Source organism: Aquarana catesbeiana, linkage group LG04 (assembly GCF_042186555.1).
Source record: "Aquarana catesbeiana isolate 2022-GZ linkage group LG04, ASM4218655v1, whole genome shotgun sequence".
Lineage (NCBI taxonomy): Eukaryota > Metazoa > Chordata > Amphibia > Anura > Ranidae > Aquarana > Aquarana catesbeiana.
In genome coordinates, this window is record NC_133327.1 from 308499195 (window position 1) to 308517937 (window position 18743).

Genomic DNA, 18743 nt, shown 5'->3' on the forward strand with positions numbered 1-18743 from the left:
TTTTTTACTTTTTGCTATAATAAATATCCCCCAAAAATATATAAAAAAGCTATTTTTTTCCTCAGTTTAGGTTTATTCTTCTACATATTTTTGGTTAAAAAAAAAATCACAATAAGCGTATATTGATTGGTTTGCACAAAAGTTATAGCGTCTACACAATAGGGAATAGATTTATAGCATTTTTATTATTATTTTTTTTTTTACTAGTAATGGCGGCAATCTGTGATTTTTATCTTGACTGCGACATTATGGAGGACACATCGGACAGTTTTGACACATTTTTGAAAACCATTGGCATTAATACAGCGATCAGTGCGATTAAAAATGCATTGATTACTGTAAAAATGTCACTGGCAGTGAAGGGGTTAACTCTAGGGGGCGGTGAAGGGGTTAACTCTGTTCCCTGGGAGGTGATTCTAATTGAAGGGGGAGGGGACTAACTAGAGGAAGTGACGGATCGTGGTTCCTAGCTAATAGGAACACATGATCTGTCACTCCTGTCAGAACAGAACAGGGAAGTGTGTGTTTACACACACTTGTCCCTGTTCTGTCTCTCCTGGTCGCGATCGCTCGCTGTTCTGTGCAGCGAGAACGTGCTATCCGGACCCCACGAGCCAATGTATAGTTACGTGGTTTCGCGCAAGGGAGCCAACCTGCCGCAGTAAAACTGCAGCAGCTGGTCCGGAAGCGGTTAAAGTGGTTGTAAAGGCACAATGTTTTTTACCTTTATGCATTCTATGTCAGTCACAGCCAGTGAGCCAATTAGGTGACGGAGGGGCCAGGGCCAAGCCACGGACTCGTGTGTGAATGGACATACAAAGCTGTGGCTCAGGAGCACGCCTGCTTGGCTGCACCTGGCAGGAGGGAGGAGCCAGGAGAGCCAGTGAAGGACCCAAGAAGAGGAGGATCCGTGCTGCTCTGTGTACAACCACTGCATAGAGCAGGTAAGTTTAACATGTTTGTTATTTAAAATAAAAACAAGGCTTTAATATCACTTTAAGTTGAAGACTGGTTGGATTTGAAATAAAATATCATGGTGAGCACAAGCTTTGGCCACATTTTTCCAAACCATGAAAGTAATTAGTTGTTTATGAAATTAAATAGTAACACCATACCATAGCAAGTGTTGCACCATAGTTAAAGCTAAGCTCCAGGCAGATATTTTTTGCATGTGCATTTCGGTCTTTTCTTACCTATTACAAATAAGTTCTCAGTTCCATGCAGAAGTATAATGGGTGTGAGAAACCCATATTCTCTCTCCTGAATTATACGCATCAGTCCCCTGCTCATCCGTGTTATAAGACTGGTAGTCGATATCCCACCTATCCCTTCAGCTACTGGTCCTGTCACTTGTGACACCTGTGACATTATGGGAACTGTAGTTGCTACAAGCACCGCTGGGAGATGTTATGTCTTCCCCCACATTATACCTACTCTGGGTCCAGCTGAAGCTGCATTTTTCTGAATTGCAGTGATGATTTCACTAAGACAAGGAAGTATTTTTTATATTTAGCAAGCTGAGGTTACTGATTTGTATATTGTAAGGTAAAATAAAACAGCTTATATGGATTCCAGAAATAATCTGGGTCCACAAGTCAAAAAGCATGGGGTTGGACTAACATAGTCTCAAAAAGTATACTTACGATATATGTATAATGCTCAGAAAGGCAAGAAAAAAGCAGGACACCCAAAAAGCTAGGATAATGTCACCAAAAATACCAGTTGGATGGTAGCGGGAAATGAACGAGAACATCTAAAAGTAATTGATAAAGTATTGTTGTAAGGGTGAAGCATGTAACCCATATAAACAATATTGTATAAATATTAAAAGTAGACAGCAAAGTGTCATATATAGAAACTGGTGAATGTTATAAGAAAACCAAGATGGGTAATGCACTTACCCAAAGAAAAAATCTCAAGATAGTATCAGAGTATGCTGAGTTAGTAACTTATCGTAGATGTATAAACTTAGCACAGCTAGGGATGCATCCCACTGCAAGGAGAACACAGGGAAAAGGCACTTGTAAGTTACTAATAGTGTGAAAGGGATAGGGTAGATAGGTACTAGGAGGCTCGTGAGCTTGCCAAGATAAGTAGTATATGTAGCATGGGTGTCCTGTAGTCCTCGGCGGTGTTATGGCCGGGGATGCCGGCGATCTTATACCCCCCACACACGTGCAGCGTCTGACGTCACTGCACGTGTGAGCGGACGAAAGGTGCCACTGCGCATGCGCCCAACAAAGCTCCCGGGCCTACAAAGTCCAGGAGGCTTTGCGGGGATGTCGGACGCTGCGTGAGTCAGCATGCAGCGGGCGAAGCACTAGACTGTGAAGCCGATGAACCAGCGGCATCACAGTCTACCAGGGGAGATGGACTGATCAAAAGATCACCTGGATGGCTGTGGCAAAAGGCGGGCTGATGCTTTACAGTAACTGCATTGCCCTTGGGTGTCCATGCAGCCAGAGTAGCACTGAGATTATTGGGATGAGGTGCCGTATCGTACTGAGGACTATCCAGTCACTTCAACCCTCTACTTTTTAAGATCTGTTACCATTAGTTATTCTTTTGCCTTAAAAAAAGAGAAAAAAAAACAAACCAATTTATGGCAGGAAGTAGTACATTGTATAAAGTCAAAACTGTGTATCGGTTAGCATAAAGATGCTTGCTTTGAATGATTTCATATTGCTCACTAGTAGGTTACAACACAATGCTGATCCAGAAGCATTGCAGGCAGAATGATAATAATGATAATGCGATAATCACTGATCACGGGTGCAATACTTTGCAGGGTCCTGTAGAAAAAAAATGAATGTATATTTTTTTTACCTGAAAAAATCTGTGCATTTATTATTTTTGTTAAAGGTGAATTTCGCCTAGAATGTCTTAAACACTTTGTGGAAAAAATCCATATTTGTTGTGTAACACTGTAATAATGTTAATGAAGCAGCAGATATGAATAAAACTGAATTTATAGTGCAATTTATAAATATGTGTGAATTTAGGTATTTCAAAGATGAAGAATTTTTCCCATCAGTATGTCTTTTCAGCATGCAAACTTAGCAGAGTATATATAAATATAGAAGAGTTCTCAAGGAGATTTTGTTACAGTTGTGCGTGCTGTAATGCATTACAAATACCTCTTATAATGTGCTGGCACCATCTGCTGTCTATTTGAACAGACAGAAATTACACTCTGTTTAACTTCTTGTAAAGTGATGCATGAAAGTGAAATGTAATCTTTGAACAGGAGTGTGTTGTGTAAACTTGAGAAGTTAGACTAAATACTATGGCACGTTACCATTTTAGCCTTGATCTCTGTAAAAATGGAAAAAGTCAAGGAACAGTCTTTAATTGTAGTAGTGGATTTAGTGGATTTAGATTCAGGCCTGATTCACACCTATGCAGGTTGCAGTTTGCATATTTGAGGTGCATTTTGCAGTTTTCAATACACGCTTTTGATCCATTGAAGTCTATGGAACCAAAAACTAGAAAGAAGTCCCTGGCACTTTCCATAAAATGCACAGATGTGAGCTAAATCCATAGGAAACCATGTTAAATGGACTGTAGTGTGTTTCTGCAAAACTGAACATGCACTAAAAAATGCATAGGTGTGAACCAGGCCTTAGGGAAGTTCTCAACAAATATACTAAATATCTGCCATCAATGTAAAACATCCCAAACTTAATTTTTAAGTTAGGCTAATAATAATCTTACGGCTTTTTTTATTAAATTATAAAAGTACAATGCAAATCTTTTTTTACCATTTAATTAATAATTTTGTCATAGAGAACTTGTGGTATAAATCTGTAATCAGGTTTTACCATTTTGTTTTATTTATACATAGTTTTACATTTAAGTAAGATGTCCAGTTGTGCAAAGTGAACATTTCTAATACCAAATATGATTAATCAAAGAAATCTGTCTGAATAAAAAAAATAAAATAAAAAATATGGGTCAAGTGTGATTACTGCTGGGATTTGGATTCTCATTTTTGGCTAGGCTTAAAATGTGGAAAACGTAAGTTATGCTGCTGTATAATTTATTTACTGCTTTGGTTGCACATTTGTGAGACATCATATTTGACATTCTGAAAGATTGCAAATAAAGATCAGTTTGGTAAATTAGCACTCCTCATAAAATATTAGAATGAGACTGTGCTGTTTAGCTGCATTATAATGCTCTTCCAGTAAGGCTCGATTCACACTTAGGCTCGATTCACATCTATGCATGTTGCTTTTGAGCAGCGTTTTTCCAGCGTTTTTCCAGCATTTGTGCGGCCTTTTTGCCGCGCTTTGTATTTTTTTTTTACAGTTTTTTTAATACTGAATACAGTCTAAAAAAATTAAAATAAAAAAATGCCAAAAACGCGTCAAAAACACCGCAATTCTATTACATGCAAAACGCTGCATTTTGCATGAAAAAATGCCCTGACCCTTTCCAAAAATGCAGAGGTACAAAAATGCATTCATGTGAACATGTTCCATAGGTTTCATGTTAAAAAATTCCCATGCATTTCTGCAAAATGCAAAATGCATCAAAAAACGCATTAGTGTGAATGGAGCCAAAGGCCCCTTTCACACGGGGCTGTCTGTTTTTACTCATTTGTTTGCTCAGCGGGGATCACTCCATTGATCCCCGCTTAGGCCTGATTCACACCTGTGCATTTTTAGTGCTTTTTGCATTTTGCAGCTCTGCACTACAGTCCATTTAACATGGTTTCTTATGGAACACGTTCTGTAGTGCAAATCTGCAAAATGCAAAAAGCACTAAAAATGCATAGGTGTGAATCAGGCCTAAGGCGGGTGACAAGTTCGTCTCTGTTCACTGTGCAGAGACGGACCTGTCAGATCTCCACTTTCCTCTATGGGAGATCAGATGAAAACAGACCGCTTATCCGTTTTCATCTGATCCGCCAGACGGATGGAAAATAGGGTTTCCATCCGTCTGGATTTAGTGGACCGGAGCAGATCGGATGTCAGCGGACATGTCACTGATGACATCCGTCGCTCCATAGAGGTGTATGGAGCATTCGCTCAGGTCCACCTGAAAAACTGACAGGTGGATCTAAATGGTCCGTCTATCAGGAACCATGAATCAGACCGAGACAGAAGTATAGTTAAATCACACGTGTTTATTAATAATAATAATAATAATGTAAACGGAGTAAGCGTAGTCAAAACAAGCCAGAGTTCAGTAACCAGAGCGGGTAGTCAGCCAAGCAAATGTCAGAGAGCCAGCGGTAAACGTAGTAGTACAGCAAGCAGGATCAGGAGCCAGAAGGAACGTCAGCCGAGCAAGTCTTCAACAGGAACGCAGGAGAAAGTCTCTGTGATGTTGACAAAGGCGAAGGCAGAGATCAAGTGAGCTGGACGACTTTAAGTAGGCAGGACTGACGAGTAGAATCAACAACAGCTGGGTAACTGTGGAGAGAGAGGGGGGAGCTGGCAATTAGCCGACAGCTGAGCGGCCGGCTCAGAGAAGGAAGGGCTGAGCCCAGCCCTGACACCGTCCCTGTGAAAGGGGCCTAATGCATTTTTTGATGCATTTTGCAGAAATACAGGGAATTTTTTTTAACATGGGCTCCTATGGAACATGTCACATCAATGCATTTTTGTGCCTCTGCATTTTTGTAAAGGGCCTGGGACTTTTTTCCCACAAAATGCAGCGTTTTCATGTAATAGACTTCAATGGACCCGCATCCAAAATGCAAGTACCGCGATTTTGCCACAATTTGCGTTTTGCATTTTTTTTTCACTGTATATAGCTGGTTGCTATGGAGAGGGTCGGGATGCCAGCTGCCATGTCCTTAACAACCAATGCACCATCAGCTGTCAGCGGAATTTCCTGCTGACAGCTGAATGTAAAAAAAAAGAATTGCCCCTGGGTCTAGTATGGATTCGGAGGGGACCCCCTCCCCCAAAAAATGGTGTGGGTTCCCCCCAAAATCCATACAGACCCTTATCCTAGCCTGCAGCCCGGCAAAAAGGGAGGGGATGAGCGAGCGATATCCCCTCCTGAACCATACCAGTCCACATGCCCTCAACATGGGGGGGTGGGTGCTTTTGGGGCTCTGCACCCCCCCACCCCAAAGCACCTTGCCCCCATGTTGATGAGGACAAGGGCCTCTTCCCGACAACCCTGGCCATTGGTTGTCTGGGTCTGCGGGCGGGGGGCTTATCAGAATCTGGAAGCCCTCTTTAACAAGGAGGCCCCCAGATCCCCGACTTCCCAGCCCCTCCTTAGCAACCAGCTATATACAGTGTAAAAAAACACAAATCGCGGCAAAATTGCTATAAAATCAAGTGTCCAAAAACACGGCAAGCACTGCAGAAATGCTCAAAAGCAACATGCATAGATGTGAATCGAGACTAAGGGTCCATGCACACTGGGCTTAAAAAAAACGCTAGTTCTTTTGGCAGAATAAAACGCACATACAGAGCGTTTTGGAAAGGTATTTTCTAAATGCTGGGCTTTAAATATTCAAAACGTTTAGTTTGCGCTGATTAATAATATTCAAAGTGAAAATGCCATTTGAGTGAAACAAAAACAAAAGAATGAACAGTCCTGTAAACAAAAAGTGATGCAAAATGATGCATTTACTTGAAAAACACTATTAAGTCCTTGATGGAAAAAAGAGCCAAGAAAGTTCATTTGCTGAAAATCGTGCATCAATATGTTCCTCCACGGTGATACACAAGCATAACACCACAAGAAAAGTGCACAATAGGGAATAGGATAGTGCCTCCACCTCTGTACACACTGCCGCTTACCAGCTGTAATTGATCAAATGCGCTTGTGGCTTATTCCCCCTCCTCGGGTCTCTATACAGTGCGCCAATACTCCCGTCATCACCATATAAAAAGCCTCATTACAGATGCATTCCATAGGTCCTCATGAAAAAACAATGAGGGCTAACATAGTGTAAATCATTTTGGTTGTATAAAAACAGCCGGCCGGCTCTCAATAGCAGCCTGTTGCTTCCGGGATCTGCGTACACGTGGTGATGTCAGCACGTTGCTCCTCCCTACGTACGTTTCGTCACACACCTGACGTCGTCCTGGGGCACGAGAAGCGTACTGACTCACCACCTTTTATACTTGTCACAATAACCACTTCCACCCTGTTACGAGCTCCCAGTGTGATTCGTTCCACATCCACCATATTGGGATCTGGCGGATGTCCACATCTAATGGTTTAAAACATCCCATTTAGCAGCACTACTTCCGCCATCCTTGGTATGGACAAATGCCCTCCCCAATGAATGTCAGTGTACCTAAACTGGCTATAAAGACGGTGTTATCTAGTATAACAATAGGAACAGAGAAGGAAAAAAAAATTTTTTTAAATAAACCTCACAATCAATATTGGAGCTGTTTAGACCAATTAGGTCTTCACAATAACCCGCTGTAATGACCGAATGAACTAAAAATGTTATATCAGGGATAATTCTAATTGGTAAATGATATAAACTTATTATTAAAAATAAAATTACCTATTTGATATAGAATAAGGATTGCGATGCAACTATAAACACCAATCAGTGTAAAAAGAAAAATCAAATGTCTGTTTACAAATAATTAATTAACCCCTCGAAATCACATCATACTAACGATGTAAGCTTCCTTGAATGCAAAAATGGGATCAATGATTATATCCTCCCATCCCCCAAAGGAGTATTGAGCATAAAAAGAGATAAATTATGTACAGTCATGTACACAATAAAAAAGAGAAAAAAAATGAATACAACCTAAATTATGTGTTACAAGGGGAATGGTAGGCCAATAAGGATCATGACCCTCAAACAACAATCTCCAATATGTTGTCCCCTAGAGACAAAATCACCTAGAGGACAAGTAGCATCCAATGATGGCACTTAATATAAGTGCCACCATGGCCCATAAAATGTAAATTAGGGCCATGCTACCAACCTATATATGGCAATCTATTAGTTAGAATTGCCCATATCCCCAGGACATATGACTGATGTAGGACAATCACAATAGTCATCTTATTGTCACAAAAGCCATACATGACCATCATATAGGAATAGTCAGTATGTACCCACCCTATTCATATGTCAACGCAAGGCTCACAACATTCAAGTTGGCAAAAGGGCCATATGGCCAAACCCTCACTGACTCCACACCTATGTGATGGGCTTTAAATATGCCTCAAAAAGTTCTACTGTGCATAGATACATAGGATAACATTGAGCTGCTTCTAGAGGCAAACTGCAAAACCCCCCCTAGAAGCAAAGTTTTTTAAGCCCGATGTGCATAGACCCTAAATCAGGGATTCTGCTTGTGCTCAAACGTAATTGTGTACTGGCTGTATCAGGCTTTAGAAGATGCCTACTAACTCCAAATATGAGTTAGCCATGTATGCACAATGAACCATATGATGGCCCTGAACTATTCTGTACAGATATGTTTGTTACTAGGCAGCATTTAATTGGGAGTTCTCAGGTGGCGACTTTTTTTTTTTTTAGGGGGAAAACAATAGAAATCAGTTTGTAAAATCTGTCTTGTCCATCACAGACGTAGGTTACATCAGCAACATAAGGGAGGATTTAGAGTCTTATGCCGCGTACAAACGAGCGGATTTCTCGTCAGAAAAAGATATGACCGCTTTTCCAACGGGATTCCGCACAAGTTTGCCTTGCATACACATGGTCACGCAAAAGTTCGCTGAAATTACGACCGTCAAGAACGCGGTGACGTACAACACTACAATGTGCTGAGAAAATGAAGTTCAATGCTTCCAAGCATGCGTCGAATTGTTTCCGAGCATGCGTAGGGTTTTTGCGCGTCAGAATTGCCACAGGCGATCGCATTTTCGGATAAGAACTTTTCCTGACCGAAAAATTGAGAGCGTGCGCTCAATCTTTTGCTGGCTGGAATTCCGCCAGCAAAAGACCGATGGAGCATACACACAGTCGCATTTTCTGATGAAAATCTCTCATCGGTCTTTTGCGGGACGAAATTCCAATCGTTTGAACACGGCATCATGATTGTTTTTTGTTCAGACTGTAAACAGATGGTTCCAGCAAATGTGTGTAGGCATATTAGGAAAGACCCTTTTTATGTAATTCTAAAAGGTTGAAGACTGCTTTATGGGTGACAAGCAAATTAATTTACAGATATATTCAAAGAGCATACAAAATGTTTTTAGATCACAATGAATAGAAGAAATTAATTACTGCCTTTATTCTGCATTTACTGCTAAAACTTACCCAGCATAGTTGGAATTATGCCTTAAATATGTATGCAATAATGATAGATGTTTTATTATTTGCATTATGTAATATTTAATATTTCTAATCTAAAATGTTTTGTTTCAGGTGACATACAAATTGGCATGGTAGATAAGAAAGGACAGCTAGAGGTTGAAGTAATAAGAGCACGAGGTCTAACACAAAAGCCTGGTTCAAAATCCACACCAGGTAAGTCCAAAGTCAATTCTTCTGTCCATTTCTCTATTTGATGTGAACAGACCCAGCCATAAAGTACATGCATGTGTACAATGTTAAACCTAAAAATATAGCATGGCAATTCAATGGACACAGTAAGGGAGACTTACTAAAACTGGTGCAGCTGTGCATAGTACCATAGTAACAAATCAGCTTCTAGGTTTTATTGTCAACGTTTAGTTGAACTAAGCTGAAGTTAGAAGCTGGTTACTATACACAGCTGCACCAGATTCAATTGCTGAGAGCGCTGATCGGGAAATGGTCGGATGCTGGTTTTCCAGCATACACATCTGACGGACGCCATTGTCTCCCGACATTCTGATCGTGTATACCCGACTTAAAGGAGTTGTAAAGGCAGAAGATTTTTTATCCTAATGCAATTTATGCATTAACCACTTCAGTCCCGGAAGGATTTACCCACTTCCTGACCAGGCCATTTTTTGCGATATGACACTGCCCCATTTTAACTGACAATTGCCCGGTCATGCAACGATGTACCCAAACAAAATTTATGTCCTTTTTCCCCACAAATAGGGCTTTCTTTTGGTGGTATTTGATCACCTCTGCGTATTTATTTTTTTGCGCTATGAACAAAAAAAGAGTGCCAATTTTGAAAAAAAAAACCCAACATTTTTTACTTTTTGCTATAAAACATTTCCCCCCCAAAAATGTAACAAAAATAATGTATTCATCAGTTTAGGCTGATATGTATTCTGCTACATATTTTGGTAAAAAAAAATCGCAATAGGCGTATATTGATTGGTTTGCGCAAAAGTTATCACATCTATAAAATAGGGGATAGATGTATGGCTTTTTTTTTTTTACTAGTAATGGCAGTGATTAGTGATTTTTAGCGGGACTGCGACATTGCTTCCTACATTATGAAATGTGTAAACTATCGTAAGGATTTGGGTTTGAATTATATGTGACTGCTTTGCTCTACCCTTAAGTGGTTACTCTGATGTCCATAAAGAAGAAGACTTCAGCTGTCTTATCTCAGTATTAATCGAGAGCATGTCTATCACTTGTAGTGGGTGTGCACAGTTTTCAATTAAGCCTGTTTCCGTTTTGTATGTATATATATATGTCATTGTTAGTAGTTTTAAGATCTAGCTATGCGTAAGCACCTGTAACCACGGTGTGAAATTGCGTCAGCAATCTTTTTATACCTTGCTGTATGGACTGATACCATTAAACTTTATATTTCACTGGAGTGCGGCTGTCCGGATCTTTGTTCTTTCCTTTGCATGCAGTTTGCATACTGAGCCAGCACCCACACCTGAAGAGGGAGGAGATATCTAGACTCAGACACCTGGAGCGGGGTTTCTTTTGTTCTCAAAGAGAAAAAGCATAAATATTCTTTGATAAATTGCAAACAAGAATTTTCCGGGGAAAGGGACTTTAGAGCACCAAAAAATTCCAATAGAAGATGTATATACATAAAAAAATGTTAAAAAGGTTTAATCCTTTAACAACTTCTGAACAAATTACCAAAATGTCAAAATAGTTGCAATGGTAGTTGCAATGTTGAATTCTATAACATAAATATAGAACAATATCCAAAGGCAATACAACATTGATCGATTATATGAAATTTAAAAGTATATTCAAATAACAGTAGTTGGTCATTCAAAAAAACAAAACAATAGGGTGGGTGCTTTTAATGCCGACCGACTCCAAAAATAGACCAAGGTCCAACACAAGAGATTCCAAAAAACCACCAGAGATACCAGACCTGTCATGGATCTTTTAGATGCCCCCCCCCCTATATCAGCACCTCTAGTAGATGTATGTAAAAAATCATAGTGCATGGGTGGTGTTTTGATAAATATCCCTTCCACAACCACCCCTGTAGAATTCAACATTGCAACTATCCCCTGAAGAAGACTCGTACTTTCTGTGAGTTGAAACGTGTTGGGGTTCATACAAGCACTTCTGGCACTCAAATATATAGTGCTGAAAATACACATTCAGTGGCGGTCTCCATTGGGTTTTTAATTTATGTATATATACAATCAGCTATTTTGACCTTTTGGTCATTTTTTTTTTATGAATAAAAGTTTGTAACATTTTTTTTTCCATGAATAACATTTTTTATGTATAGTCATCTGTTATTGGTATTTTTTGGTGCCCTAAAGTCCTTTTGCCCTAAAAAAAATTCTTGTTTGCAATCTATTGATATGTAGGCATGTGGCACCTTTAAAATATTAACGTCTAGATTGAGATACGATTATACTTAATGTTCCTTGTTAACCAGTACTTACCTAAGGGAATAGGGTGAACTGGTATAATTTAACTCCACCTGGATGAAAAGCTGCAGCCCTGAGCAGGTAGGTTTTATTCCCTTTAAGTATTTCAATACACATCAGAGGCTAATGAAGACAGAAGGTTTTTCCATGTCATCACTTTCATCACAGAGCTAAGGTTTAAGATACTGTATTTGTTCCACATTAAAAAAAAAACTGTAAGCAGGGCCATAAAAATCATTCCTATATGTACCTGGGCCAGTTATGTATCCAGAATTGAAGATTTACATGACAGGCACAAGCCGACATTACAGAGCTTAGGTTTACGTAAAAATATTTGGCAGTATAAACATTCTGTATTAAATACATATAAATCTTTCATTGTATGAAATTTTATTTTTAAATTATTAGTCAAATCAGCACAGTCTTGGAAGGTGGCATTATTTGGATTTTTAAAAATAATTAAATATACTGTATGTAGTTTACCTTTCATATTGTACCCCCTTAAAAATGTTGTTTAACGCATTACCTTCATTTCCAGCGCCATATGTCAAGGTGTACCTTTTAGAAAATGGAGCATGTGTAGCCAAGAAGAAGACCAGAATTGCACGAAAAACCCTTGATCCCCTTTATCAACAGAACTTGGTTTTTGAAGATAATCCCCATGGAAAGGTGCTTCAGGTAAATTTGTGAATAATAACTATAGAAGCCTCAGTATCCTACTAGCTGAATACTCTCCAGCAGGGGCTTTGCTAGGGGGTGGCTATTGGGGCTATAGCCCCGAATCTGGGGCCCATAGCCCCGAGTCTCTTGCCGCAGGGTCCCTGCCTAACCAGCGGGTTGTGGCTGCTGCGGTGGGCGGGCTGGCTGCATGAGAGAGGCAGAGGAGAGGAGAGAAGCGAGCGGGCGGCTGAGCAGAGATGACATCTTTCTCTGCCTGCTTCACATCAGCGCTCTTCACAGCTGGGCCTCTTCAATTTGGGTGCGAGGTGCAGCAAGCAGCAGAGAGATGACATAATCTCTCACTGCCCGCCACACATCATCGCTCTTCCGCCCTCACAGCACGGTGAAGTGGAGGTCACATCCCTTCCTGTCATCGTGGAGCTCCACTTTGCAGCCAGACCCCTTTGCTTCAATGTCGGAGGTGCAGCGGGGAGCAGCAAGATTACATAATCTCTCACTACCCGCCCCGCATCACCGCTCTCCTGCTCTCACTAAATGGACCAGTGCTGTTAGCCTGCCACCAATGCAGCATCAATGCACATTTGGTGGCCCTGGCTGGCATGGCAAGTGACAATCCACATCAGTTGGCAAGTGACAATCTAAAAATGGTGGCAGGAGATGTGGCAATCTGCAAATGGTGCCAGGAGATGTGGCAAGTGACAATCTGCAAATGGTGGCAGGTGACGTGGCAAGTGACGATCTGCAAATGGTGCAAAGAGATGTGGCAAGTGACAATCTGAAAATGGTGGCAGGAGACGTGGTAAGTGACAATCTGCAAATGGTGGTAGGAGACGTGGCAAGTAACAATCTGCAAATGGTGGCAGGAGATGTGGCAATCTGCAAATGGTGGCAGGTGATGTGGTAAGTGACAATCTGCAAATGGTGGCAGGTGACGTGGCAAGTGACAATCCACATCTGCTGCCAGGTGAAAGTGGCAACTGACAATCCACATCTGGTGGCAGGCGACATGGCAAGTGACAATCCACATCTAGTGGCAGGCGACGGTGGCAAGTGACACGCTGCATCTGGTGGCAGGAGATGTGGCAAGTGACAAGCCCAGTGCTCCCACTGATTCTGCAGTATGGTGAGTTGAACCACTTCAATAAATATTAGAATGTAACAATAGAGATAATGCACTTCAATCATTCTGACACCATATCAACCATGGTGCCATGATGATTGAAGCGCCAACACCAGCCATCACCCATGAAAAACTGCTTACCCCCCCCCCCGTGAGGCATGCATAAAGGTTGGTGACCGCTGCTATGGGCTCTAGCCCCAGATCTTTTGCAGACCTAGCAAAGCCCCTGCTCTCCAGTATTTCTCACTAACATGTGCTGACTGTATTCAGTTCATTGCTATGGAAGAGCTTAGAATTAAAATTAATCTATGGAATATACCATATGACTTACAGGCAGTCCCCAGGTTACAAACATCTGACTTACATACGACTCATACTTACAGAGGGAGACAACAGGAAGTGAGAGGAAATCTACCCCTAGGAAGGGAAATTCGCTCCTGTAAGCGCTATCATGGGGAAAAGGTGTCTCCACTGAAGCTTTATTACCAATCTTCTTTTCCACAACAACCCAAAATTTCCAAAATCCAATTGTCACAGGGACAACCTTTCCCTATGCTATCTAAAAAAACATAAAAAATGTTTTGCCTGGAGTTACACTCAAAAATTGAACTTTCAAACATTCAAATTCAACTTAAAGCAGAGTTCCACCCAAAAGTGGAACTTCTGCTTATTTGCTCCCCCCCCTCCGGTGCCACATTTTGCACCTTTCAGGGGAGAGAGGGGAAAGGGTACCTGTTTTTGACAGGTCCCTGTCCCCACTTCCAGGAGACGGCGCCGCGGCACCGTCCTTCGGAAGTTCACCATACTCCTTCCTCCACTGCCGGGCCAATTAGAAGGCGCAGCACTCGCTTCACTGCCAGTTTCCCTTAGTAGAGATGGCGGTGGCAGTACCCGACAGCCAATCCGAAGATTGGCTGGGGTGCCGACATTGCAGGCTCCCTGGACAGGTAAGTGTCCATATATTAAAAGTCAGCAGCTACAGTATTTGTAGCTGCTGACTTTTAATTTTTATCCCCCAGGCTGGAACACCTCTTTAAGAGCAAACCTACAGAACCTTGTTTGGAACCTAGGGACTGCCTGTATAGAAAATGCTACTTGTAATTAAAACATGCAACTCCATTTGCTTGTCTGTCATTTTGGATCATATGCAGAAGAGCACTTCCACAGCCATGAATTTACAGATGAATTTTATTTGCAAAACCTCAACCAGTTTCATTGACTTCTGTCCTGGGGCCAAAACTAGCAACCTCAAAAGCTTGATGGGTTTTCTTTTTTCATATGAAAATTGAAGGGCAGGCAGATGAAAAGAAGGTGTCTACATTAAACTCTGAGCATCACTTTAATAGTTCACGTGACCCTTTTAGGTGTCCTTGTCTTCGACTGGTGGTCCTTGTGGTTATTATTAGGGATGAGCCAAACACCCCCCGGTTCAGTTCGCAGCAGAACATGCGAACAGGCAAAAAATTTGTTTGAACACGCGAACACCGTTAAAGTCTATGGGACACGAACGTGAAAAATCAAAAGTGCTAATTCTAAGGGTTAATATGCAAGTTATTGTCATAAAAAGTGTTTGGGGACCCGGGTCCTACCCCAGGGGACATGTATCAATGCAAAAAAAGTTTTAAAAACGGCAGTTTTTTCGGGAGCAGTGATTTTAATAATGCTTAAAATGAAACAATAAAAGTCAGTTTTGTACCTGGGGGCTATAGTATGCCTGTAAAGTGGCGCATTTTTCCCGTGTTTAGAACAGTCCCTGCACAAACTGACAAAAAAGTCATTTAAAACTATTTGCAGCTATAATGAATTGTCGGGTCCCGACAATACATATAAAAGTCATTGAAAGAAACAGCATGGGATCCCCCCCCCAGTCCATTACCAAGCTCTTTGGGTCTGATATGAAAATTAAGGGGAACCCCGAACCAAGATTTAAAAAAAAATTGCATGGGGGTCACCCCAAATTCCATACCAGGCCCTTCAGGTCTGCTATGGATATTAACGGGAACCCTGCGCCAAATTTTTTTTTCTTTAAATGGCGTAGGGGTCTCCCTCAAAATCCATACCGAAGGGTCTGGTATGGATTTTAAGGGGAACCCAGCGCCAAATTTTTTTTAAAAATGGCGTGGGGGTCCCCCCAAAATTCCATACCAGACACTTATCCGAGCACGCAACCTGGCAGGCCGCAGAAAAAGAGGGGGACAAGAAAGCGTCCCCCTTCCTGAACCGTACCAGGCCACATGCCCTTTTATTGTTTCACTTTAAGCATTATTAAAATCACTGCCCCCGAAAAAACTTACATTTTTAAAACTTTTTTTGCATTGATACATGTCCCCTGGGGCTGGACCCAGGTTCCCAAACACTTTTTATGACAATACCATGCATATAAGCCTTTAAAATTTGCACTTTTGATTTCTCCCATAAACTTTTAAAGGGTGTTCTGTGGCTTTCGAATTTGCCGCGAATACCCCAAATTGTTCGATATTCGGCGAACACCCGATGTTCGAGTCGAACTTACGTTCGACTTGAACATCAGACTCATCCCTAGTTATTATATAGGATATATATTAAAACTTGTAAAAAGGTAATGCCTCAGTAACCTGAAGGATCATGCTCATTTAATTTAATGTACACTCCCTTCACGTTCAGAACTTGTTTTGACTTTTTATACAGTAAGTGGAGAAGGCATTACACAGATTACTACCCGTTACTCACCAAATTTGTGAAGTGACTTCCAGGGACAATATGGTGATAACATACTTCTAGTATTGTCAAGGAGAGGTCAAGTGTCTTCATCAGTTATAGATCAGATACAGGGCATACTTCTAGACAACTATGCAGCCAAAAGGTTTGTCCTCCTCTTCTAGCGTGTAATAGCAGATTACATTTTTATCCTATCATATAAAAAATTACGATTTGAAACAGTACCTTAGGTAATGTGCTCATTTGCATCTGTTTATTATTTTTACTGATTTATATACTTATTTCACCAAACTATAAAAAGTACATAAATACAGGGACTATAAATAATAAAACATATGATGGTCAATTCACTAATGCGTATCGTATGCAATATATGTGTTTTATACAAAATATTGCATGCAATATTTATTGTGATTCTACTCTACTGGATATTTTTTAAATAACAAACATAGTATACTTACCTGCTCTTCTGGGGTCCCCCACTGGTGTTCTCCGCTCCTCCTCCCTGCTGAGTTTCCTCATAGCAAGCCGCTTGCTATGGGGGCACTTGTGCAGGCATGATCCGGAGCCATGCTCTGTGTGCTGTGTGCATGCTCTGTGGCACACAGAGCGAAGATCAACCTCACCCCCCACCGCTTCTTCCTCACTGGCTGTGATTGACAGCAGCAGGAGCCAAAGACTCCCACTGCTGCCTTTCTGTCCAGTGAGAAGGGAGCCTCTGCTCTCGTGCACAGCGCTGGATGGAGATTGGGCTCAGGTAAGAATAAGATGCACAGAGGTTTTTTTTTTTTTTACCTTAGGAACCACTACATTCACTACAGATATATATACAGTATCTCACAAAAGTGAGTTCACCCCTCACATTTTTGTAAATATTTTATTATATCTTTTCATGTGACAACACTGAAGAAATGACACTTTGCTACACTGTAAAGTATTGAGTGTACAGCTTGTATAACAGTGTAAATTTGCTGTCCCCTCAAAATAACTCAACACACAGCCATTAATGTCTAAACCGCTGGCAACAAAAGTGAGTACACCCCTAAGCGAAATTGTTCAAATTGGGCCCAATTAGCCATTTTCTCTCCCAGGTGTCATGTGACTCGTTAGTGTTACTCACTTTCTTACATTGTAGAAAAGTGTCATTTCTTCAGCGTTGTCACATGAAAAGATATAATAAAATATTTACAAACTATCGGTGCTAAATGTGACAGCTCCATCCTAGAGTTGGTGATTGTCAGGGTGCCGCCACACACTGGCATCCTAGGAACCAGTGACTTATCCCTGCCCGGCTGGATTCCCAGCTGACAGTGTAAACAAAGAGATGGGGACAGTGTTTAAAAAAAATGGTGTGGGCTTCTCTCCACAATCGATATCAGGCCCTTCGGGTCTGGTATGTAATTTAAAGGGGACACAATGCCCCAAACAGTGTCATGAGCCTGGACCAGGACCCCCTGGCAAAACACCTTGTCCCCATTCTAATGAGAACAAGGACCTCATCCCCACAACCCTGGCCTGGTGGGTCTGTGGGCAAGGGGCTTATTAGAATCTGGAATGCCTTTATTTTTAGGTTGCTTTTTTTTCAATAAGTAGAGCTACTATGTATTGATGTTGTTAGAGGGGGCTTCCAGATTCTAATAAGCCCCCCCGCCAGCAGACCCCCACAACCACGGGGCACCACAGGCCCTTGTCCTCCCATGAGGACAAGGTGTTCCATGTTGAGGTCATATGGCCTGGTATGGTTCAGGAGGGATGAGAGGCAACATGCTCAGCCCCCCCCCCCCCCCCGCTTCCTTTCCTTGCCTGCCAGGCTGCATGCTTTCATAAGGGTCTGGTATGGAATTATAAATTTGGAGGGGACCTCACAAAAAAAAATTCTTTTATTTGTTTTGTTGACATTGGGTCCCCATTAAAATTCATATCAGACCCTGTAATAGATCAAAGGGGAACCCCCACATATCTCCCATTGTCCCTGTTCCTTTTTTCACATTAATCTGTCAGCCCAGAATCCCTGGCTGACAGCTGAATCAGCTGGGCAGGGATGAGTCACTGCTTGTTAGAATATCAATTTCCAGAAAGCCATTATCCCTGGGCAGAAATATTCCACTTCCGGCTACAGTTGGAGGTCCAGTCTGCAATGAAATAAGGTGTAAAAAATGCTCTCAATACTGCAAAATAGAAAAAAAAAACCAGTGCATGCATTCAATTTGTGTGGTATTTATCTCCTAGTAAATTGACCTTATAGATGCATAAAACACTGTGAAGAAGAATTCTGTCTTTACAATTATCTTGGTATACATAAAAAGGGATAAAAACAAAATTTAATCTAATAATGACAAAAAATTGGCAGTTTGCCCCCAGAAAACCTACAGGAATAAATTATCGTCAGTATTTGATTATTTTTATTACCATATTTTTTCTCTATTTTTAAAATAATCTTTTCCCAAACTATTCATATTTTGTGTTTGCTTTTTAAATATCATCCACAGTATGACAATATTAACATAAATATTACTTATGAAAGTAA

At 41.1% G+C, this 18743-nt stretch overlaps 1 protein-coding gene across 28 annotated transcripts in view; it reads left to right on the forward strand.

Moving 5' to 3' along the window:
- RIMS1 (regulating synaptic membrane exocytosis 1) overlaps nt 1–18743 on the forward strand; it is a 641584-nt gene that overhangs the window by 617632 nt on the left and 5209 nt on the right. For all 28 annotated transcript variants that reach the window (XM_073626786.1, XM_073626789.1, XM_073626788.1 and 25 more), the window contains 2 exons: nt 9341–9442; nt 12257–12396. In XM_073626786.1, the coding sequence (XP_073482887.1) occupies nt 9341–9442; nt 12257–12396 (242 nt within the window). The remainder of the gene's footprint in view (nt 1–9340; nt 9443–12256; nt 12397–18743) is intronic.